Here is a 24,278-nt window from a genome sequence, read left to right as displayed (position 1 = left end):
CAAATAGTTTTGGAGCATTACCTGTCATCTTGGGCTGGCCTAACCGATGAATCATGGATTTACAGTGTGTTATCAGCAATCATCTGGTTCATTTCTGAAAGGCCCAAGCATTTTGTCGGGCCCAAAGGTTACTCTCCCCGGAATTTTTACCCTTTTTTTTTTTCCCCAAAAACTCATAAACTATTAAAGTTAATCAAATATATTATTTTTTAAATTTTATCTATTTTTTCTTTTAATTCTAAAAATTAAAAAAAATTTAAATTAAGTTTAAAAAAATTATATTTTCTCTTCTTTAAAATTTTAGTTTTTCAAATAGTTTTTGGGTGTTTTCATAACAAAGTCTCTCCCTCTCCAACATTACTTTTCTTTTTTTATCACACCTCGACACACTACTCATTATCATTTAAACAATGAATAATTTGTTTAAACAAAGATAAAACTGTAATTGATTTATTTAAATTAAACCGATTTTTTGATAAATCAAAATTTATTTGACTAACAATTAACGATTCAATCGATTAAACTGACAAACCAAATCTAATTTTTAAAACCTTGATTCAAACTAAAGCATTCTTTTGATACCATACCAGCTGCGCTTAATCATTAGTCACCGTTTCAAAATTTTGTTCTTACATAGATATTAACAAAACCCAATTCGGAAAAAAAAAAATCCCAAGAGAATAAAATAGATATTAAAAAACATTAACTGACTCGACGGCGGAATTAAATATACATAAACTCATTCGATAATTTATTAAAATATCATAAATTATTTAAAAAAATTAACATATATCCATATATGTAATATATATAAATATAATCAAATTAACAAGCTAGCATTGGTCGGGCGGTTTCAGCCCAGGTCAGGTCCCAAGGAAACATGCAAGACATGTTGTAAAGCCCAACTACAAGTCAACAGAAACTCATATCACAGCCCCACCAAGACCGTCCGATCTAAACAAAAAGGGAATCTAGTGGTGGCACCCAAATGGTTCACATAGGCTTGCCTTGATGCATTAGATGACAGCTTGTGACTGTATACTCATAAGTCTAACAAAAGACAAAAACGGCAAAGAGGCTCCTCTGAAAAGAAAATTATTTGAACTGCGTCTTGAACAGGATTGGAGCACGTGGATATCCGTACTAATTCGACCGTTGTAAGAAATTCTTATTCAAGTGCCTCCATAGATCCGTTCCTCTTCTTTGTCCATCTTCATCGGCAAAACAAATCAACCATTCACTTACTTTCGTAATCTCTTTCCCTCAACTCAACAATGGCGATTGATGCAGAGCAAGAGAAGGTAAAGTGAATTGATGATTTTGAAATATGTTTTATGTGGTTGCCCGAGTTACGTTTTTTCGAATCATTTCGTTTAAATTCTAGGGTTTTTCTTTTCTGTTTCAAGTTTCTTCTATTTGGCACTTGGAACGAAGGAGGTTGTCTTAGATTGTTTCAGGAAATTCTATGCTATCTCTTTCTTTTTTCCGGAGAATCAAACAGTTTTTCTGTTTATGATATTAAAGAAATCGTCGCAAATGGCTAGATTTTGGTACAGAGTTGATTGGAATCGGGGAATACTTGGGTTTTTTTATTCATCACAATTACTGATTCCTAGTTTCCGAATGCTTTGATTGTACAATCTGAAACTCTGAGGAAGGTTAAAAATTTTGGGTATTTTCAACAAGGGGTTGTGTGTTTCATCAACGCAATTGCTTGTGTACATACGTTATATTCAAGAACACGTGAGTTTTAGATAACACTAATGTTTTTATAATTGCTTATTCTTCTGCACAGACTTCTTCTGAGGTTTCGGCCACGGAGAAAAAAAGATGGACTCTCAATGACTTTGATATTGGAAAGCCTCTTGGACGAGGAAAGTTTGGTCACGTCTATTTAGCTAGAGAAAAGAGGGTCAGTTTTACTTTCTCATCATTGTGCATTTTGATTTCTTGCATATAGAGAAATAGTTCTTGTACTTTTTTTTTTTGTGGAGATTTACGGTTCAAATAAGCTCTTTAATTGGTAAAACTTCTGCCTCTAACTCTAGGGATAAAGATTTCTTCATTTTATGTAATTAGCGTGGAATCTACTTTTAAATGTTTGAAATGTCGCTCGGTCGCACAGAAATTTGAGATTGAAAAGGATATTTAACTTAAAATTTCTGCTAGTTCATTTATTCCTGGTTGAGTAGCTTGCTTTTGTATTCTTCTGTTCTTGATAAAATTCAAGATCCAAAAGGGAGCTTTTCTTTAGAATCCACAGCTGGGCAGCAGTATAGAGCCATTTGTTTTTCCAGAATGTGAAAGTTCACATATTTCTGGTACTTTCTTGGATTGTTTGCTGGAAAATGGAAATTGCTGTGATATATACTTGTTTATTTCTATGAAACAGAGCAATCATATAGTGGCTTTAAAAGTGCTATTCAAGAGCCAGCTGCAGCAGTCGCAGGTCGAACATCAGCTACGACGGGAAGTTGAAATACAAAGTCATCTTCGACATCCCAACATATTACGGCTTTATGGTTACTTCTATGATCAGGTATAATATGTTGCTTTAATGTCCTAGAATATGTCATTCTTGGTGAAAACTAAACAGGCAATTTGATTGTTTTGTTGATATTAAAAAATGGTTGCTGCAGAAGCGAGTTTACTTGATATTAGAATATGCAGCTAAAGGTGAACTCTATAAGGAACTTCAAAAGTGTAAATACTTCAGTGAACGACGTGCTGCTACGGTAAGTTCTTCCTGTTTAAACTTCTGATAATCTTCTCATTGTTATGATTTCCTCCACCTATGTTGTCAACTTTGAGCCTTTTGTTTAACGGAAACCCAATTTCAGTCGGGAGTCTTTAAGCAGACAAATTCTGGAAAAATATGAACATTAAGAAAACATTTCAATAGTAGATTACTATCATGTAACTGATGCTAGGAAGAGTAAGTCCAGGCATGGTAATCATTTAGATTTCATTGAAGCATTCAGCAGATAACTAGAAGTAATACTTTGTATGCCCCTTTTTTTACAGTACATTGCATCGTTGGCTCGGGCTCTCATATATTGTCATGGGAAGCATGTAATACACAGAGATATCAAGCCAGAGAACCTGTTAATTGGTGCTCAGGTGAGCCAACATTTAGGGCTATATTCATTTTATGTTTCTTGATTGATAATTTAAACCTTTCTTATGCTTATCCTGGCAATCTGGGGTCCTTTGTCAGGGCGAGCTAAAGATTGCAGATTTCGGATGGTCAGTGCACACATTTAACCGTAGGCGCACTATGTGTGGCACGCTGGATTATCTTCCACCCGAGATGGGTATGTACATACAATTTCTGCAGTTAGTTAGAAGTTTGCGTTATATCTTCGGGCTTGCTTGGAAGGATTTGTTTGCTTTATACCATTGTAGTTGCGTCGAGAAAAACTTATGTTCAGATAGTAAAAGTTTCGGATAAAACGCATGAATCGGACTTCCCATTGTATTTTCTTGACAGTGGAAAGTGTTGAACATGATGCTAGTGTGGATATCTGGAGCCTTGGTGTTCTGTGCTATGAATTTCTCTATGGGGTCCCTCCTTTTGAGGCCAAGGAACACTCTGATACATATAGAAGGTAAATCAGAACTTGCAATCAGACGTCAAAGCCAGTTTTCTTTGTAAATTGAAAAAGGAACAGCCCGCATCAAAATTGATTACTACTTTTTCAGGATTGTCCAAGTGGATTTGAAGTTTCCTCCTAAACCAAATGTGTCTTCTGCCGCTAAGGATGTCATTAGCCAGGTTTATTCTTATGCTTGAACTACATTAAGTTAAATGCTTTCAATCATATTATGCCTTTTTGTTTTATTCTTCTTCTGTAAAACAGATGCTTGTCAAGGATTCTGCACATCGCCTTCCACTACACAAGCTTCTGGAGCATCAATGGATTATTCAAAATGCCGATCCCTCCAGCATCTACAAGGGTTGTTGAGTCATCTTCACTGAACAATTATGTCGGATGGGGATCCTTGTATGAAAATATCCAGATCTCTGATGACTTATATTCTTCATAACTTTAGATATTCTTATATGCAGCTAATTTGCATAGGCAATCCGTGTGCCAAATATTTTAAAATTCATTTGTGTTCTAATTTACCATCATGTATCTTATCCATCGGAGTAACGGATGGTATTCTTTGTAGGTTCTTCTGCTATACCCAATGAACCCTCAGAGAAAATTATAATAATAATAATAATAATAATGAGTAAATCCAATAAACAAATTGTAATGAAATAATATATCGATAAAACTATGTGTTTACATTTTTTGTCATAATTTAGATATACAGATGATATATCATTATGTGATTAGATGATTTTGAATTAAAGATAAAATAATACCTAATCACATAATTACACATTATTTGTATACCTTTATAACATATTTGTGGGTTAATGATCACTAATTATTGACTAATCTAGATAGTTGGAAAAAATGTTGTTACACTAATATCCTATTTTCGGTCGACGCTAGAGACCTAAGCTGCTCAAAATATCTTATCCTAATTTGAACTTACTGAATTCTTTGATTTTCTCAAACTAATTCAATTCTCCAATTATGATTTCAATTACATCATCTACTAATTCTATCATGATATTATCATTGATAAATTTGATTATATTTATTTATAACTCAGTGTAACTGGTATAAAGGATGAACTCTCCAGACAAAAAGCTCTAATCTAATGATACAGCTTCCATGTCAATTACCTGTCATTAGCTCAGATTGGTTTATCTGTGCAACTTTCATCATACAACAATTGGTCTTGATGTTGTTCCTCTTTCTTGATTTCAGCACGTTTCTTGAATTCAGCAAGTTCTTCGTCACTCAAGAAGCTTGGCTGGCTTGTAGAAGAGAGCAGTCTTGCCCACATCCTGTCAGTAATGACAACTTTCTTCTGCTTCTCAGTGATTCTCTGCATTGCAATATCCAAACCAAAAATGATATCTTAAGCTTCAATACGAAAAACAATTTCCTCTGAAAAGGATTAAGTCTGGCTAGTGGCAATTGCTGCATCGCATAAAAGAACTTACATAGAAAGGAATGTAAGCATGCCTGCCATTGACAGGGCCAACTGTGAAGCCTGTATACCCCGCCATTGCTCCATGTACTGCACTATGAGCAAGGACAGTACAGTACACATTGTCAGATGCATTGCTTGGAATAGCCCGGATCATGTATGTAGGATCTGCAAACCAATTAGGTTAAAGCAGAGTCTTTGGCACAGCCATCTCGGTCAAATTTTAAGAGAATATAGTAAAAAAAGAGGGCAAGTCTAAGGTACTGACCTATATATTTCAAAGTAATGGCCATCTTGTGTCGGCTGGAAAAATGGTCCTACAAGAAATGAAGCAGAAGCAAAGGGTAAAATTATAAAAAAATGTCACTGGTACTAATGGTGCCGATAATTTTGATAATTTACAAAGATATTTAAATAAATCACAAGGGTACCTTAATCTTCTGAGATAACCATAGCCCAACATCTTGAAGAAGCTTGTTCCCTGAAGCATCTTGCTGGTTCATGGACTGCAAGCTCTCTGATAGAAGATCCTGTCCTGCTCCTTCTGCTATAACAATAACCATGTGCCCATTTTCGTTGAGTGTTTTTTCAATATATTCATAAAGTCCACCACGTCCCTCAAGATAAAAGGGTGACTCTGGAATCAAACAACAGTCTACATCTCGGCTGCCAAGTGTAGCATACATCGCAATGAAACCTGCACTAGTGATTTTACATCATATGATGGAAAATGAAAACTGAACTATCATTAAAGTTTTTGTTGCTGTATTGAATTTTACCACATGAAAACATTAATATAGGTGCAAAACTCACCACTATAGCGTCCCATGAGCTTCACAAGTCCAATGCCATTCTGTATACTTTCAGCTTCAACATGTGCTGCGTTAATGGCACGCTGGGCCTCCTCAACCGCAGTATCAAAACCAAAGGACTTGTCAATAACCTGAATCAGTATTATGACAAGCTAATATTATACTTGTATCCAAGTTAGAATACACAAGTTTTTTCAAGAAATGAAAAGAGGAACAATTAAAGTAATTCAGATCTGTGATGAATGGGTGGACAATAAGTACTGGAATATCGTTGTCAATAGTTTTTGGAATTCCAGCAACTGCAACTTTGAGGCCACGGCACCTAATTTCCTGCCAAATGAGAATTGGATTATATTACAGTGGTAAACATAAGGAGCAAGAACTACTTATATGAGTTGGAATTCAAAATTAAAGCAATCAATCATGCTATGAGTAAGATAATACCAAGACATGTATGAGATGTAGAATTAGGTCTTGCGACACTTAGTATAAATTTATGCAGCATAGGGATATTTTATGCATATGTGAGGCAACACATATGTTCAGCAGATTGATCTAACATCTGCAGTGATCTTCTAGCTTGACATAGACCATTTGGGGTTGCCTAGGGGTGGGCAAATAAACCACATTATGGTGGGCTAATGGTGAAAATCGGTAAAGAATTGTGGAATAATCACAAATAAAGGAGTAGATAGTGATCAAATTCCCACAATAAACATGCATTTACAGATATCTTCAACTAGTGACAATTTGGAATAGGTATATGTTAAACTGAGAAGTCAAAGTTGGTGCATAAACAATCAAGTCCAGAACAGACTTTTACGCTCATTAGAGTTCCTTACACTTAAAATTATCCTGCAGCTGGTGTGACCTAAACAGTAAAATAACATAATTTACGGTAACATTTCTATGTAGCTCTTGCACATGCCTCTATTGGGAGACATGTGAAACTATCAATCTGTAAGCAATATATGACAGCCAATAGAGAATATCTTCAACATTCAAATAACATTACATCGTAAATAACTGCAGCTCCTCTTTGAGTTCCATCTCCTCCAATTATGTAAACCTGGAACATTAAAATTCATAATGAGATATGGGATATATGTGCCTATCCAGCAGGATAATTCACCATTCACCCAAATAATTCATCAAAAAATGGGAAGAAATTAACCTTTCACCAAATTCTACCCTCACTCACCTGATTAATTCCACGATCCTGGATGCAGTCAACTATCTTTGTGGTATCATGGCCTCCTCGTGATGTCCCAAGGAAGGTACCACCACGCTTATGGATGTCATTAACAACCTTAGGTGTTAAATCAATGGTATTTTTGGAATAGAAACCCCTGTATCCTCCCTACAGATTAATCAAACAGAAGCAATTATGTCTAAAATTTGTACATCAAATATTACTAGTTTTGTCGCAAAACAAAATTAACTAACTTCTGCATAATACTTGCACATGGAAACTGCTTCAACACTGGACACAACAGCTCTTTCACTTGTTGGTGATAAATTAGATCATTTCCATCAGCAACATCACCTAGAATTAAATTCTAATAGCTACTTATGATCTTACCACCTACTGTATAACCAACAGCCTCCTTTCATGTGCAACAATATTTTGAGGATCATATGACAAATATATTGAATACATGTGAAACTAAGGCAAATCGCATGTGTGGGGCTCTGCCAGGTATATACAAATACACATATAACATGTACACACATTGTTTTTTGATACCATGATCCATTAATTCAATGACATTAAGCACATGATTATATGGCCACTTACATCTATTCCAAGGATTTTGTTGACACCGTACGCGTCATGAAGGTCACAGACAATTTCCCGGATCACAGTGTTGAGCCCAGGGCAAAGGCCACCACATGTTACAATACAGGCATATACTTCATCTGCTTCAAAATACACCTAAAAAACATAATGTCGTGAATTTAGTAAAATGCATATGGTTTAATGAGTACTTAAACAGCATTCAGACAAAATAATAATCACCTGTCGGCGAGGTCCAGCACGCCGGAAATGCGTCCCTCTTGCGTCACCTTTGTGAACAACAATCTAAACAAAGAACAAGTCAAAAAAGATATCAGTTTGGTCTTGTGTAGAAGCTACCTTCACTGACATAGCAGACAGATCTCCAAGAAAAGATTACAACAATAGGTTAACAAGTGAAACAAAATTTCTGACTCAGTGACTCAGTTGCCAACTTTCAATTCCTAAAACAAGGGGAGAAAAAACAGGCCATAGAAATAGCGCCACCAAGTTTTGAAAATGTTTATTAATTAGAACAATTGTTGAGATGACATGCCACGAAAAATGACAGATCTGTAAAAGCATTTATAGCAATACATCTCCTAGTTGACAAATGCCGGGGAGACAAAATCAAACTAATAAAAATCCAAAAATTACCTTGTGAGCAATTGCGTCATCCGCATCAACAAAGTACTGCCTGTAAGCACAAAATTACTCGTATCAACAAGAATCACAGAATCACCACACAATATCCAAACCAGAAGGCAATTGATATCTGGTCTTTTAAGTTGAAGTAAAAGAAGATTTTACTTACTTAACTGCTAAATAAGCTGGATTGGACTGTAACGGATTGGGATAAGTCTGCCATAAAACAACATCTTCAACAATTAATTTGGTTAAAGAAAAAAGAAATAAACTCAGTCGAAGTTGAAGAAACTAAACAAATCAATGGATCAAAATTCATACAGGGAGATCAGGAATGTAATCAGTTAGGTGAGGAACATCTTCGAGCACATAACCGGCCTCGCCATACACCAGCTTCTGCTGTAAATTACCAGAATACTCCATTGTTTGCTATAAACTCTAACTTCTACTGCTCAAAAATTTACAACGAGATCCGCGATCACGATGATTAAAACGGGAGCTCGTTGCTTGGGCTCTACGCCAATTTATGGTCAGTGTTTGGGGAGGCCTAATGAGAGAAACGGCACGCGGTCGGTCATTTGAACGAAGAAAGCGACGTCGTTGGGGGGGTTTTAGATTGAAGTCCAGTAACTTTTGTCCACCCAGGATTTTGGAGTTATGACCTTTTTCACCTCTTTAATTGTTAAACTTCTAACAGCCACCTAAGTTGAAACTCCATTTGAAGAAAATTTAAAATTCATTTTAGTTTTCCAAGATTTTGAAATTAATAAAAATTAAAAAAAATTCATTGACATCAGATAATCAAATCACACTGGACGAGAACAATACAACAAGATTATACATTAGCTATTATTATAACTATTAGATATAAATAAATTTTTGTAACATGATTTAGTCTGATATTAAATATCATCTTTAAGGAAAATTGATTCATATTGCTAGTAATCTTTTTCAAAGTCAAAATAGAAAATATATAAAAATGAAATTGTTAAATATTATATGACAATGTTTTTATATTTTCGATGCTCTGGCAAGAACAATTTTTCCTTAGCAGGGTTGATTTTGGGTGAAAATGTAAAGTTTAAACATTCAAGGGGTGACAAGAGCTATTCCCCAACATTGGGTGGGAGAAAACTCTTCCAATTCGAATATTCGCGGAAACACAAAACAGGCGGCATGTCTTTCTAGAAATTGTTGCCTGCCCACTGGTTTTTATTAAGGGGGCTTTGACTTCTTATTATTAGGTTACTTCAAACCATTGGCAATTGGAATATTCCCACAAGTTTTAAGAAATTATAATTAATATTGTCCGTGCTCTGGCCAAATACAGTGAATGCATACGTATCATTCGGTAGAATGCCTGCGTTTAAAGCAGAATTTGGTTCGCGATCTAGATTTATCTTCTATTATTTTAAGATTTGGCTAATATTTTGTTACTAAAGTCGGTGTAGTAGATAATTTATGAAATAATTTAATTATTAATATGATAAAAAATTAATGTGATGGATTGTTTTTTTTATAGGTTTTTTTTACATATTAAACTATAAAAATTATAAATTTTAATTTTAATTAATTTTTTATTTTATGGATCATATCTTACTAGCATATATACACTTTTTCGTGAGGCTCAATACAAGTTACTTCATTTGTAGGTTTTGACAAAATTTACAAAATTGCAAACTTTACCCATAATTTGTAAGTTTTGCTAATCCACGGGCTAATACCGACACAGTTCACTGTTATATCTAATATTCTTGAAACATGTAGCGCATAAAAAAAAGACATAAGAAAAGAGCATGGGTTAAACTAGCAAGTTGGACTAGATTTGAGTAGAGTAAAATTTAAATTCGGTTTGGTTTACATATAGCTGAGTTCGAATTCATGAAAATCAAACTTAAACTCGATTCGAATTCAACTCAACTCGTTTTTCGTTATTAAAACAATATCGTTTTAATATATATTAGTCAAAACGATGTCGTTTTGTATCAAAATTTTTAATTGAAAAATTTAGTGAGTAGCTCAAACTCTAGCTCATATAGGGTTAGCTCATTTTGGATTCGTTTAAACTGAATTCGAATTCAAACAGGTTTGATTTGAGTCTAACCTAAATGAAATATAGAAAATATGAAATTATGAAAACAAGTTTGAAGATAATTTGATAGAGTTTTCATTGTGAAGACAATTGAGTCCTTTGCAACTAGAACAAGAGTATTTGCACAAAAAACTACACCAAGATACTCTTCAATCGAATTAAATTCGAGCTAAACCGAGCTGAATACCCTTTGGCTCAAGTTCGACTTTAATTAAAAAACAAACCAAATCATTTTACTTAAGTTTGGTTAGAATTTTAATCAAACAAATTTGAACTGAGTTAAATCAAGTCAAATCAACTTTCAAGACTGAGCCGGCTTGGATTATATCTAGGCCTAGGTGTTTGATGACTTTCCTATTTTATTTAATTTCTCTAAATTTGGATTATCGAATTTTCAACTATTTTCTAAAAAAAAAATTATTTCTTAAAGGCCAAAAGACTATTTGCCACCCGAGGTTCGTTGAAATGATAAATTCACATCCTTCAAGTTTCAAAAAACTAAATTGTTATCTGTCATCGACTTTCGTTGGTGAATTCTGATAAGTGAAAGAATAAAAAAAAATCATTTCATATAAATTTTTCTATTTTATCTTTTTTTTTGCCTATTTTTTAATTTTTCCTTTTCCTACCTTATTTATATTTTCTCTTTTTTAAATTTTAGAGAAATAAAAATATTTTTTAAAAATATCAGAGGTATTATTAAAATTTTTAAAATGGTTTTTGGAAATAGAAAAAAATTTACGAGTGCTTTTAAAAATTTTAAAATTTTTATATATCATTCAATAATTTAAAAGATGATAGCCTAACCTCAAAAATTAACAAAAACAATATTTTAAAATAATTTTGATAACAATTTATAATTTTAATAAGAAAAGGTAAAATAACTATATGTAAGAAAATTTAACAAATCCATTAAAAAAAAAAAAGAATGAGAAGTAAGAATTTGTTTTTTAAATTTTATAAGGATGAAAATTTACCGTTTCATCAAACATTTACGTGAAAAAGAGACATTTGGCTTTGAATATTAAAATAATTTTGTTCAATATTAGTACTTAAATATGTAGTCGAATCATATATTATATTTTATATTAAAAATTTAACTTTTTATATCGTATATAATTCAAATTTTAATAATAAAAAATCTAATAGATATTTTATTATTTTTGAAAATATCACAAATATTTTTTAAATTTAAAATTTTTTTATATATATTCTTACTATATTATCATTTTATCTAAAAAACATATCAATTTGTATTAATAATATATATCGTATCATATAATATATTTATTATATCGTATTAATTTAATATATTTTATAATATATATTATTTTTTCATTTATATCATATTATGTTGTAGCATGTTAATACCCATATATTCAAAGACAACTATTCGGATCAATGTAGGGATACAAAATGAAGTGAGGTAAAGGTTACAGGGAAGCCCAAGTCCAAAAACTCAAGGCACAACCCTGTAATAAACGGGTCGGTTCACGGGTTATGGACTATGATACATCGTGGCGTCGGGGCTTGCGCAAGCGACTACTGGGAACTCGTCAATTCATATTCACAATTCATAATATTCACCTTCTCACCGCCTCCGAGCCGTCGTGTTGAGTTAAGTTGTATAAGTATCTGAACTCAGGGTCGTGTTCGAGTTTCGCTCACATCCTGACCAATTTTATTGTGGGAAATAAAATATCGGAAGGAGATAGAAATGCCAGGACTAACCTGTAATGCTTGTAACAAAGAATTCAGCGATGACGCCGAGCAGAAGCTTCATTACAAGTCCGATTGGCATCGCTACAATCTCAAACGCAAGGTCGTTTTTGCTTCCTTAGTTTTTCAATTTTTATTATTGTTTTAGAAGAAATAATAAAAAAATGAACATGTTAATTGAAACATCTTTCAACTAGTCATGTCTGGAATATTCGGATGCTGGAATTTATGATTTAAAGGTTGCATCTTTTTAAGTTTTATGTTGTTTAAATTTTTCTAGGTAAAATGTAAGCTAAACATCTGGGAGGCCTGTGAATTTGCTACAAAGGTCTTTTGTTGTTGTTTTACAAATCAAACTCTGGTTGGCCCGTGGGTTTGGGGACTTTTGGGCTGTTAAGAAAATTTTGACATAGAATTTGAATACAGAGATAGAACAAATTTTATGAAACTGGTTGATTAAATTAAACTTACCAGTTTCCAAAAATGATATTTGGATGCAATAAAACAAAATAATAATAATGAAATGGAAAGTTGTCTAGGTTTTAAATCTGTAAATAGATCTTAAGTATCATGTAAAAACATGTTCAATATTAAAAATATTTTGATACAACTCATTTTTTGATGTTTACTTTAGTTTTAAAAGTTACTCTAAAAAATTTTCTTTTGTAAATAATTTAGGTGGCTGGGGTTCCAGGAGTGACAGAAGCGTTATTTCTGGCTAGACAATCAGCCCTTGCACAAGAGAAGAATAAGTTGAGTGAAACACCGATGCTTTATAGTTGTGGGATTTGTGGTAAGGGGTACAGAAGTTCCAAGGCTCACTCACAACATCTTCAATCAAAAAGCCACATCATGCGGGCTTCTCAAGGAATGAATAATGAAGACAGGAAGAAGGTGATAATTAAGCCTCTTCCACATCGTACTGTAAATAAGCCTCCCCCTCGAAGAGAGGCTGACAATGAAGAAAGTGAAGATGAATGGGAGGAAGTTGATCCAGATGAAGAATTGGTAGGTGAGGCTGCAAAGTCCTTGACTAATTTGAATGTGGGATCCACCTCTGATGTTGTCATGGAGGACGAGGATGAGGACTATGAGGAGTTTGATCCATCTTGCTGCTTCATGTGTGATATTGAGCATGAGACAATTGAGAGCTGCATGGTTCACATGCACAAGCACCATGGTTTCTTCATCCCTGATGTTGAGTATTTGAAGGATCCTAAAGGCCTGCTTACTTATCTTGGTCTTAAGGTAATGAGTAAGGATTGTTTTCTTTATTTGTATAAATCTTGGTTAATCAATTTACTTTTTCATAAAACCAGGATTTAATTTCACTTACATGCTTCTATATATTTACAGGTAAAGAGGGACTTCATGTGTTTGTACTGCAATGACAGGTGCCATCCTTTTAACAGCTTAGAAGCAGTTAGGAAGCATATGGAAGCAAAAAGTCATTGCAAAGTACATTATGGTGATGGTGGTGATGATGAGGAAGCAGAGTTAGAAGAGTTCTATGATTATAGTAGCAGGTTGTTTTCTCATCCTTCAATTTTAGTTAACCTTCATTGTAATTCTTCTTTTCTTTGTAAATTCTTTGTTTTCTTATTTGAACTAGTCCATGCCCAGTTCTATGTATATTAACATCTTTACATTGTTTTAACAGTTACATGGATGAGGACGGTAAACAGTTGGTCTCATCTAGTGATATGGACAACACTGTAGAACTTGGTGGGGGTTCTGAACTTATCATCAGCAGAAGAACTGATAATGGAGTAGTAACTAAAACATTTGGTTCCCGTGAATATTTGCGCTATTATCGCCAGAAGCCACGCCCAACACCTGCAAATAATATGGCCATCACAGCTGCACTGGCCTCAAGGTTTGCTTTTGATCTTTTCTTAGTTTGCTCTTTGTGATGACAAAAGGATGGAGATTAGAAAAATAAATTCCCTTTACTTTAACTGCAAATAATGGTAAAAATTTTAAAAATAAAGTTAGCTAGAATTATATAGTGAAAGAGAAATGGTTTTTGATTTCAGGTACAGGAGCATGGGGCTAGCAACCGTACAATCAAGAGAGCAAATGGTGAGAATGAAGGTGATGAAAGAGATGAATAGATCAGGGGTAGAGGCCATGCGGACAAAGATTGGTATGAAGAGTAATGTCATCCGAAACCTTCCCAAGAATGTCCCGTATTAACCCCAAAACAATAAAATTGTGTAGATATCCAATCATATGCTCAATTGGATACATCTCATCCTAAAACAGTGATTCTCTGGTTTAATTTGGTTGGAAAAGACCTGTTTACTGGATTGCTATAAAATAATTTCAATGCTGTTACAGAGTTACTTTTCTAGTAGTTGACATTGCATCCAGCCAGCCATTTACAGGACTCATTTCCATCAGTATCGTCTGTATATAGCTCTCAAATTTTATGCCCAAATAATGCGAATAAAATGGCTAGTGATAAGCAAAATCTTCTGCTACAACTAAATTAGTCAAAATAAGCAAACATAAAAGCGAGAAGATTTCAGTTACAGAAGTGGTCAGAGCAGAACCACTTGGAATTCCACAGTTTGATATTCATGTCTAATCAGCACAACCATGTAACAAAATATATCACAGATGTAGCTTTTACACGTCTGAATGCTAACTGGATTCAGTATCCCAGTTGTGCATTCTATTCCCAAGGATCATCATCCCCAAAACCTAATTGTCGAAGAAGCGGGATCAATGCCTCCATGAACTGTGAATACAAGAAGGCAATGAATCACTAATACAGATCATCATCCCTAAACCTAATTGTCGTAGAAGCGGGATCGCCGCCTCCGTGAACTGTGAAATACAAGAAGGCAATGAATCACTAACAAAGAAAATTAGGCAATGAAATAAAATAAGATAAAATGCAAGGCAAATTGTAAGTTTCTTCCCAAAGCTATTTTCACTTTTCACTTGGCCACAATAACAGAGATTTCTCCAAGGCCATTGAATATCACCTGCTGATTCCAAAATTTTAATTGCAAAGAGACTGATACATAGTTATGGTTTGAAATACTAAAAATAAGAAAGGAAGTGAAAACGAACACCACTGACCTCCGAAGACCAGAGCTACCTCTAGAGGGGCCACTTGTACTCACAAACTCATCATCTGTCTCATCTATTCTATACTCTGCAAATTCTACAGATGTCACGGAACCTTCATCAGAGTTAGAAGTATCATAACTTGGGCGGCGACTTCCTCTTCTGGTATCACTGACTCTTGATCTTCTTCTGTTTCTAGCATTCCTGAAGTTATCAAATACCTGATACAATATGCAGGAGGTCCACCAGTTACCGTCATCGCCAGGGAAGTCTTCAAATTCATCTCCAGTGTCATCATCCCCATATTCAATAACATAGTCTCCCAAAACCACCCCACGTGGTATTTCTGAATGGATTGTGCTCAAAACATCAATGATCTCAGATGACTGCTGGAAATTTTCCCAATCAAGCTGCCGAGCAGGATCAATTTTTGAAGGACGAGAATGAGGGTGCTCTAATTGAGCATGTTTTTGTAGTTCCATGTAGGTTCCAGTAAAATAACATCGGTCCTCTTCACAACAACGCTTCTTTTCATTCATAACCGTACGGACCTTATCAATAACCACCCATCCTGTGACTTCCCCTCTACACAATGGACAAACTGGTCTGCAACTACCCTCTGTTGCCACTGGTTGAGTGTCGGTTGTGGGATTTATGTCAGAAGTTGATGGGGGTGGCATACCATAGGCGTTTTTGAAACGGTCCAAACAATTTGAGTGCAAGTGATCTGTGTCACATACAAAAGCACGACATCCTTTCTCATATGAAGAACATTGAAGGAGCACACCATTGTGAGGGAAATCCAAGCATATTGGGCAAATAACATTATCCCAATTCGTATTCCACTGGATATCATCAATGTCAGAGGCATTGAGTTGGCACCCCCTCCCGTGAAAATGTTCAAAGGCCATAATAATATTTACACAAACACCTAGAAGAACATGATATGCACTTTCCTCCCCGATTAGACACGTGGATCCACTTAACAGAGATTTATTGAAAAATCAAAGCATAAACCAACGAGCTTCAGATTATAACAATAGAAAGAGCCTCGGTCTATCATATCATTCCACCCAAAGTGACTGCATATATAACTGTATAACAAGCAGAAATAAAACAATGAACATAGCGCACAAAAGATTCACACTTTTAATGCTTTGGAATAGAAAATCAAATGCACAAGAAACTAGAACATACAAGTTCTGAAGAGTGAATAGTGTACAGTTTACCACAATATAGGAAGCTAATTCATTTTAATTATTAATTGAAGTGGTCTAGCACTCGGAAGCCACAACAGATAAAATTACTACTCAAGGACCCTTAATTCATTTCCCAAAAACATGAATCATATAACATCTATGAAAAGCAGGCAACATACAACAAAAGCTAAAAGAAGATCATTTTCTTTGCCTGCAATCAAGTTTTTCCAGCTATGAATATTTTCAATCAATATATGCAAGTTTACAACAGCCTGAACAAGTCGAAACTTGAAATTCAAGAAAAGAACCGAACACCCTATCAACAATCATCACACAGAAAAAAAAAATTTGCCCAGATCATCTAAACGCTTTAGAATTGCATCATTTAACCCTTAATCAACTAAAATTTGATCAAAAAATCAGAAAACACTTACAATAAAAGCGCAAAGCTATGCTTCATACAACACACTCCAAGATTCCAACAAGATATACGCACAAAAAAGCCATCAAAATTGACACTGATATACAAATTGATCAATCCAAATAGATTTAATTTAAAAAGTCATCCAAACTAATCTATAATAAAAAAATTTACCCCAATAGCGTGAAGAACAAAAACAAACCATCGCTATATCGCCAGGAAACATCAAAATTGATACATAAAAAACCATGGGAAATCAGAAAAAAATGGATCCGGTAAAACCAAAATCAAAATAAAATTAACCCAAACCGTAACTGTAAAATCAATAAATCAGCAATCAAAGGGATGAAATTGAAAGCAGAATCACCTCAGAAACGAAAAAAAATGAAAATCTCAGACGAAGATTGAGAGAAGTCTTTGCTGTGTACGTTGCTAAGTTTGTGTGTAAGTTTAGGTCAGTTTTCGGAGTAGGTAGCTTCAGTTTTCTTTCCTTTTTTTTGTACTATTTATTTATAAATAAATAAATAAATATATATATATATATATTATATTCTTGTACAGTATTTTTTTAATAATATAAGGTAATCAACGTATAGTCACATCTTTTTATTTAATTACGAAATTGCCCTTTGTGTACTTTGATCATTTGAGAGACTATGCATTACGGAATTTGTTCATTCTTCCACGCCGTATTCGCATCAAAATGCAAATTTTCTTTTGTTTGCCCACCACTTTTGGCATATTTTATAAGAATTTCTTTTACGTGTATTGCATTGCTTTTTCGAGCATTTTTATAATATTTGCAATTGTTTTTCTAGTCAAACCCCGTTGCGTTTAGACTGGCAAAAAGTCAAACAAAATAAACTTTTATAAAAGCCCACACGCAGAGAAAATAGCTTGCCGTGCCAAATTGAAGTAGAACGGGAAGGGCGATGACAGACGAAAGCAATGTTTTCAAAACGGAGTTGAATGTTGACCTGATAAAGGGCACAATCCGATTTAATTGATAACCAACCTTTGATCGATGGATCATTAAATATATAATTTGAATGGTATTAGTATAAAAATAAATTTAATTTAATGGTATTGTTAAAATCTTAACAATACTTTTTTTTTAATTGGTTTTTTAGAATTGATTGGGTCAAACTAAAATTTTCTCAGTCTAACTTAAAAAATAGAAAATTTTGAACATTTAGATATATCCAACCAAAGTTAATAATATGGATAAGTTCAAATATTTAATTTTTGCCGTTCAAATCTATAAGAAAGAGATAACCAATTTTTTGGGAGAGAGAATGTCTGATCTTTATTAGGAAAAAAAAGAGACTGAGCTAAAGAAGATAAATATAGACGGTTTCGATGGTTAGAAAATATAGGAAAGAAAAATAAATTCTAAGAGAGAGATGACCCTTTTTAAACTTTGAATAAGAAAAAATTATTAGATTTTTTATTTAAAAAAATATAATAAAATTTTAGTTTTTTAAATATTTTTAACTAAATAACATTTTTATCCATAACCCGAACAATAAATTCTAAAAGAAAATTGGACATTTGGATTTTTGAAATTTTACAAATGAAAATTAGGTAAATACTAAACTTTGGGTGAAAATAAGTTTTTTGGCGTTATTAATAAGGTGAAAATAAAAAATATTTATAAAATTTCAACCGAAAATAACTATTCTAGTGGTAAAAAAATTTCCAAAATTTTATCTTTTTACCAAGCTAATACAAGACATATCCTACTGCTTAATCTCAAGTTTCTCTAAACATGATATAAGTTATAAAGTACATATTTTATACAAACAAACAAAGATTTCTGAGATAGTTGAGAATGTTTCAAACCCTATTCTTCTAATCAAGAGAGAAATGTGCAGCTATTTCCAGAACTTGAATCATCTGTCTGATAGGATTGAGTCACTCCATGAAAGAGCAAGATCCCGGAGAACAGTGGGAAAGTCTGGAAGACAAGACTCAGATTAAACATACAATAAAAATGACTTGTAAAATTATGTGAACTTAATTTTAAGTACTCAATTAAGTATCAAAATGATATGTTATAATGTGATTGGTTAATTTGAATTACGAATAAAATAACATTCAATCCATTATGACATATCATCTGTGTATTCAATTGAGTATTCTGTATTGAGCATATGTAATATTGCTTATGCATGACATACTCCTCTGTCTTAAAATAAACACACAAGCAATAGTACAGACTCGTTTGCCTCATAACACAAAACCGAAGGAAATGTTTTATAATTCGAAGAAGTTTAACGCAAATTACCTTGTACGACTTCCATAGCCACTGAAGGCATATCTATGTCATTTTCAACTAGTCTATATACATCCACAAGCTGCAAATTACACTATATCATCTTAGCACGTTTATAAATAAGATATTGTAATTGGATAGGGAAACGAATTAGACTACAATTCACAAACCTCCTGTATGTGAAGCTTTGAATCTTCGGTTAGTGCAAGAAGAAGCTGTCGACGGATTCCTTCATCAGTGAAGAAAAGGCGAGTTCCGTCCTTAATGGTATCAGTCAAGTCCAGCTTTCTCTTAAATTGCAAGTTCTTTGAATTTTGCCTGCGAAAAAATAAAAAGAATAATGTAATTATAGCTTCTTAAAGCCTTCAAGCAAAATTAACAACAAAGTTTGCAAGTGGGTTGTGAGATGACACGCACATGCTTTTTACTTGCAATGCAGGATTACTGCTCATCTTCGCCACGTTTTCCTTTGCAAGGACAATAAGGTTTTCAAGCCGTTTCCATTGGAAAACTCCATCTTTGAAAAGAACCTAATAAAAGAGTGTATTGTTATTGAAGGTTCAACTTTTGAACGCCATCAATCTCAAGGCAATTGATTATTGTCAATCATGTTGTGGCATATCTTCTCCAAGCACTGATCTCCAAATAAATAAGGTACTTGTAACATACAGCTAGTCACCATTCATGCACAATTTTAATAAGATGCACTTCTTTTGGTGGACTTAAGGCTTTTGAACAAACCTGTATGAGACGTTCACGAAGAGCTGGATTTGGGTCTGTCAGCAGGCGCTTTGCCACATATGGATAAGCAACCTAGTTTACAACTTAAAATCAATACACGTTACAGAGGAAAAAGAAAAGAAAAAGCAGCAAGAAAGTGTATTAATAATTGTCAGTGCAGCTTAAAATATATCATGCATAATGAGAGAGCCTAATTCATGCAAACAGAGATCAATTAATCACAGAAACTAGTGTAGTGTTGATCATTTTTGTTGGAAGAATTTTCAGGAGTAGAAGGAATTCGGGATTTAGGACATAGATACCAGAACTGACATAAGAATGAGGAAAACAGGACAAGACTCATCTTCACCTCAAGAAATTTAAAATCTGGCTTCAATGTAAAACAGATGCCCTCTTGAGTCAGCAAAGAACGGATAACAAGAGAAAACCTCTCTGGGATACGGATAGGGTAATTGTAAACCAACTTGTTAAACTGTCCTGCAGTAAAAAAAGAACAAATCTTAGTTTGATCACATTAATCAGTAAATCATCTAAGGCAGATGAAAAAAAAAAACCTGGTGAGAGTAGTTTATATTATATATAAGCACCTGTAACGCTTCGGAAATTAAAATCAGAGAGTCCTTTTCCAGCTGAGTTTTGCCAAATGGCTTCTAATGCTGGAATAATAGGAGAGACATCAGTCCCTTTGGCCAGGAAGCCTAGCCTAGTAAAATCATTTGCCATTTCTGCATAGTCCTCATTAACAGCATGGACAACAGCATCGATTAAAATCTGTTTATTTTGCTGAAAGACATAAACCAAATCAAGATGAGCGCCTAGGAATAACATAATCTAGTACATGTATGTGTTACAAACTTCTCTATCAGGAATAATGGCATCCTCATTAATTTTGCTAAACTTCTCTACCAGATTTCATTGCATCCCACCCCCTCAACTTCAAAGGTAAAGAATATCCTCAAAGACAAGTTCTTTGATTTGGTATAAGGGGTATCTTATTTTGATACATTCACCAGCAATAATTGTTGATCCAGTCCCTTTTCCTTTTTTCCTGATCAATTTTTTGTTTACCGAAACAACCCCTGTGAATTGTAAAACTGGACTTCCTGTGAATAAAAGCCGATTTTTATAAAAGAGTTAATAGATCCTTCTCTTTGTAGACAAGCCATAGCCTATTGGCAATCTTTAAGCTAATTTCTAAAGTACAATACAATTAACAACATTCATGATAACTATATAATCCACTTATATTGTTAAGTTACCACTTCACTTGAAAGTAAAAGCATTATAAGAAAGCACCCAACAATAGTATTTAAATTCTAATCTCTTATCAACAACTAATACTATCTATATCAAGTATTATCTTAAGAATTATAGCAAATAAAATATGAAATTCATCATATGCCGTAGCTTTACTCAGAATAAATATTACTAAATTCAAATTGACTTTGTATAGCATAATTTGAAATACAAAACTCACTTGACTGAGCTCAGCAACATTCCCGAAATCCACATAAGCAATGCGTCCATCACGCATAGCAAAGATATTACCAGGATGTGGATCTCCATGAAATAATCCAAATTCTAGCAGCTGCCTTAAAGCAGCACTTACTCCAAGTGTCAGAAATCCATCTACATCAATACCAGCGCTCTTAATAGCCTGAGATATGTACCAAAAATGTGATATTAGGTAATATCTGAAAATATTACTTTCACGAAAGCGACCAAATACTCAATTGCATCATTTATCTTTAATCTTGATATTCAACCTGTGGATCAGTGCACCGAATACCATCTATCCATTCCATCACTAAAACACGTGAACCAGAAAGCTGCTTGTAAACCCGAGGGATTTTGACAGTGGGATCATCTTTAAAATTCTCCAGAAAGTCTTCGATATTTCGAGCTTCCTGAAAGAGATTGATTCTAAAATTAACTAAACTATAGAAGACAATAAAGGAAATCACTGTGAGGTGAATATTGTAAAGCCAAGGGAAAAAAACTAATATGCCTGAAATACTCTTTTTTAAAACCTCTTCAGCAAAGGGGCAAACTAATCCACATATCATTATGTGAAAGAACATGAGGCAGTTGTAAAAGGTACCAAAGTATAATCAAGCTCCTCCAAAAGCTTTTCACCAAATTCATCAACTATTAGCTCAGCATTGCAACCAAGTTTCTGTAGACTAATTCCATTCAAAAATGAAGCAAGAGTTCTGAATAGAAAAAGGTCCCGATAGATAATAGGCTCAATCTGAGGCCTCTGCACCTATAAGCGTATGAAATTGCCTACATTAAGTAATAAATTTTCCACAACTAATTTTTAGATACAAGAGCAACATGCACAAACCTTAATTGCAACATCCTCCCCCGTGTCACGTAGGGTAGCTCTGTAAACTTGGCCTAGACTTGCGGCTGCTATTGTCTGCGAAGAAATTTTGCTGAAGATAGATTCCAGGGGTTGGCCCAATTCCTCCTCTATAATGCTAAAAGCAACCTATGAGACCATTCACAAGTTAAGCAAAAGGATCCAATCCGAGCCCATTTAAAATGGGATATTTCAAAAACAGTCCATAAAAGTTTCTTGCTGTAAAAAGACAATGTATTAACAAAGTGCGCTTTAACCTGATTAGGGAAAGGAGGGACATCATCTTGAAGAATGCAGAGTTCATTCATGTAATCTTCTCTGATAATATCAGGCCTGTTTGCAAGCACCTTTAGAGCATGGAAACTCGCCAGTCAACAACTGAACTAACTATGATTAACCATATGTTTGACTATGAAAAAAATTGCAAACTCAAGCTTCAACACTTATGTACGAGTTGTCAAGTTCAAATCTCGCTCCACATTTCTATAAACTATAAAACTAAAAAAATAACAATAATAATGAAGACAAATTTAGGAAAGTCTCAATACTGTTCATGGAGAGTAAAAGAAGAAATCTGATAAAACTAAAATTGATAAGTATATAGCATCTAATTACAAGATTAAAATTAAAAAATGACAAACCTGGCCAGCTTTGATAAAAGAAGGCCCCAAATTACACAAGAGATTTCGGAGTTGGCGAGCACGATCAGCAACTACTTCTTCATCCCTCCCAACCAAGCAATCATACATCAAAGCAGACCAGTAAAGTCCCAAATTCCACACTATCTCTACTCCGCGTAACATTAATGACGCTATAGCCCCTCTAGATTCCAACACCTTATTCCTCACCTGATTACCAACCATTAAAATTCAACCCAAATTAAACTCACTCACAAACACAAATTGATTAATCCCAATATCTTACATTCAAATCCTAATAACTTAAACTCATAAAATTCAATATAATCAAACACGAGTACTACTACCAATTAATTATAAAACTGAGTATAGGAAAATTTTAACAGAATTACAGGTTCTAATCATACTGTCTCAGGCGTGTACTTTCGGAACGGCACGCAGACGCCGCGCTCGATGTCTAATTGTTCCATGGCACTACTAGACGGTGATACTTGCAAAGCCTTCTTCTCAGACAAACTCCGTGACGTTGATGCTACGCCGTTAACCGAAGCGTCACTCGACGCTGAAGCCGCCAAGTTTTTAATCGAGAACCTCCTGCCTGTCCGTGAGGTGGCCGAGAAACGAATTAAAGATTTTGAAGTTACATTTCTGCGCTTGTTGGCCGATAGAGAAAGTGAGTTTATGCAGTTCGGATGATACAAATCCATGATTGCTTGCTAGTCACGAATGGAGTTAAAGCTGATGCCCAAAACCAAAACAAGGAAAGATTGAATTGGCAGTCACGTGAAAGTTCAAAATTCGATTGAGATTGAATCGAATTGAAAAACTGGCAGCCACAGAAACTTGTTTTTGTAAACATTTTATTTTATTTTTCTATGTGTGATAAATAATAATAATAAAGTTTAGCCAACTACGGAAGTTGGAGTACCTATCAGAGATTTGGCGTTTCTTGTAATGAGCAATGCTGCATGCACTTGGATGACAACGGGTGTCGGGGCGAATGGCCTGATCTTTGTCTCGGTTATTGTAAGAACAAAAATTTTCTTGTCTTTTATTCATGGAGATAAACCTTTTTTTATTCTGTATTAGTGAAAAAAAACAATTTCTTCTTATTTTTGTATTGATGAAATTTTTTTTAATATTTTTTAAATATAATATAAATATATTAAATAATAAAATTAATTTAAACTAAAATCAAACTATCATTTCAAATATCACAAATAATAATATATACAATAAAAAACATAAAATAATTTAAAAAATATATAATTAATATAAAAATATAAAGATATAAATGAAAAGAGATGAGGGTGAGATGGGGATATATATATATATATGCTTGTTTTTGGCTCGTCTTCAATTGGAAAGATATTTTTTGTTTCTATCTTTGTGTCTTTTTTTATTTTTATTAAAAAATTGTTTTTTGGATAAGTTTAGATATCTTAAATTTAGATCAAAATT

At 33.9% G+C, this 24,278-nt stretch overlaps 5 protein-coding genes across 13 annotated transcripts; 2 read left to right on the top strand and 3 right to left on the bottom strand.

Moving 5' to 3' along the window:
- Positions 1 to 1,106: 1,106 nt before the first annotated feature.
- LOC123200110 (serine/threonine-protein kinase Aurora-2-like) lies at positions 1,107 to 4,175 on the top strand. Its single transcript, XM_044615236.1, has 9 exons — positions 1,107 to 1,301; positions 1,796 to 1,912; positions 2,393 to 2,539; positions 2,640 to 2,735; positions 3,025 to 3,120; positions 3,218 to 3,314; positions 3,491 to 3,608; positions 3,703 to 3,775; positions 3,861 to 4,175. The coding sequence occupies exons 1-9, from the start codon at positions 1,275 to 1,277 to the stop codon at positions 3,963 to 3,965; spliced, it is 876 nt and encodes a 291-aa protein (XP_044471171.1). The 5' UTR covers positions 1,107 to 1,274; the 3' UTR covers positions 3,966 to 4,175.
- LOC123200109 (ATP-dependent 6-phosphofructokinase 6-like) lies at positions 3,444 to 8,864 on the bottom strand. Of its 3 annotated transcripts, none has more exons than XM_044615234.1 (14): positions 8,611 to 8,864; positions 8,459 to 8,505; positions 8,302 to 8,341; positions 7,888 to 7,950; positions 7,666 to 7,803; positions 7,069 to 7,227; positions 6,883 to 6,936; positions 6,129 to 6,197; positions 5,869 to 5,998; positions 5,487 to 5,752; positions 5,324 to 5,372; positions 5,069 to 5,223; positions 4,745 to 4,950; positions 3,444 to 3,592 (listed from the first exon to the last, which is right to left on the bottom strand). In XM_044615234.1, the coding sequence occupies exons 1-13, from the start codon at positions 8,710 to 8,712 to the stop codon at positions 4,756 to 4,758; spliced, it is 1,467 nt and encodes a 488-aa protein (XP_044471169.1). In that variant the 5' UTR covers positions 8,713 to 8,864; the 3' UTR covers positions 3,444 to 3,592; positions 4,745 to 4,755. The 3 variants fall into 3 exon arrangements, with proteins under 3 accessions (XP_044471169.1, XP_044471170.1, XP_044471168.1); XM_044615235.1 differs by lacking the exon at positions 3,444 to 3,592 and adding an exon at positions 3,623 to 4,182; XM_044615233.1 differs by lacking the exon at positions 3,444 to 3,592 and having other exon boundaries at positions 4,640 to 4,950; positions 8,611 to 8,863.
- A 3,043-nt stretch (positions 8,865 to 11,907) lies between these two features.
- On the top strand, positions 11,908 to 14,445 carry LOC123200107 (cytoplasmic 60S subunit biogenesis factor REI1 homolog 1-like). The gene is made up of 5 exons (XM_044615226.1): positions 11,908 to 12,203; positions 12,779 to 13,348; positions 13,457 to 13,626; positions 13,761 to 13,976; positions 14,137 to 14,445. Exons 1-5 carry the CDS (start codon positions 12,099 to 12,101, stop codon positions 14,294 to 14,296), a joined length of 1,221 nt encoding a protein of 406 aa, XP_044471161.1. The 5' UTR covers positions 11,908 to 12,098; the 3' UTR covers positions 14,297 to 14,445.
- Positions 14,446 to 14,631: 186 nt separating this feature from the next.
- On the bottom strand, positions 14,632 to 17,317 carry LOC123200108. Of its 5 annotated transcripts, none has more exons than XM_044615231.1 (3): positions 17,166 to 17,317; positions 15,191 to 16,272; positions 14,632 to 15,096 (listed from the first exon to the last, which is right to left on the bottom strand). In XM_044615231.1, the coding sequence occupies exons 2-3, from the start codon at positions 16,087 to 16,089 to the stop codon at positions 15,090 to 15,092; spliced, it is 906 nt and encodes a 301-aa protein (XP_044471166.1). In that variant the 5' UTR covers positions 16,090 to 16,272; positions 17,166 to 17,317; the 3' UTR covers positions 14,632 to 15,089. The 5 variants fall into 5 exon arrangements, with proteins under 5 accessions (XP_044471166.1, XP_044471167.1, XP_044471165.1 ...); XM_044615232.1 differs by having other exon boundaries at positions 14,632 to 15,093; XM_044615230.1 differs by having other exon boundaries at positions 14,632 to 14,843.
- Positions 17,318 to 18,482: 1,165 nt separating this feature from the next.
- Positions 18,483 to 23,683, bottom strand: LOC123201109 (protein ACTIVITY OF BC1 COMPLEX KINASE 1, chloroplastic). 3 transcript variants are annotated; one of them, XM_044616570.1, is made up of 14 exons: positions 23,225 to 23,683; positions 22,821 to 23,027; positions 22,437 to 22,526; positions 22,162 to 22,308; positions 21,916 to 22,080; positions 21,581 to 21,721; positions 21,292 to 21,471; positions 20,402 to 20,597; positions 20,164 to 20,291; positions 19,815 to 19,886; positions 19,491 to 19,603; positions 19,244 to 19,391; positions 19,086 to 19,155; positions 18,483 to 18,755 (listed from the first exon to the last, which is right to left on the bottom strand). In XM_044616570.1, exons 1-14 carry the CDS (start codon positions 23,522 to 23,524, stop codon positions 18,691 to 18,693), a joined length of 2,022 nt encoding a protein of 673 aa, XP_044472505.1. In that variant the 5' UTR covers positions 23,525 to 23,683; the 3' UTR covers positions 18,483 to 18,690. The 3 variants fall into 3 exon arrangements, with proteins under 3 accessions (XP_044472505.1, XP_044472507.1, XP_044472506.1); XM_044616572.1 differs by having other exon boundaries at positions 23,210 to 23,349; XM_044616571.1 differs by lacking the exon at positions 21,916 to 22,080.
- Between the last annotated feature and the right edge of the window lie 595 nt (positions 23,684 to 24,278).

The sequence above is a fragment of the Mangifera indica genome, chromosome 17, assembly GCF_011075055.1.
Source record: "Mangifera indica cultivar Alphonso chromosome 17, CATAS_Mindica_2.1, whole genome shotgun sequence".
NCBI classification, from domain to species: domain Eukaryota; kingdom Viridiplantae; phylum Streptophyta; class Magnoliopsida; order Sapindales; family Anacardiaceae; genus Mangifera; species Mangifera indica.
The sequence above is the reverse complement of the archived record's forward strand: the minus strand, read 5'-3'. Positions and strand labels throughout refer to the sequence as shown.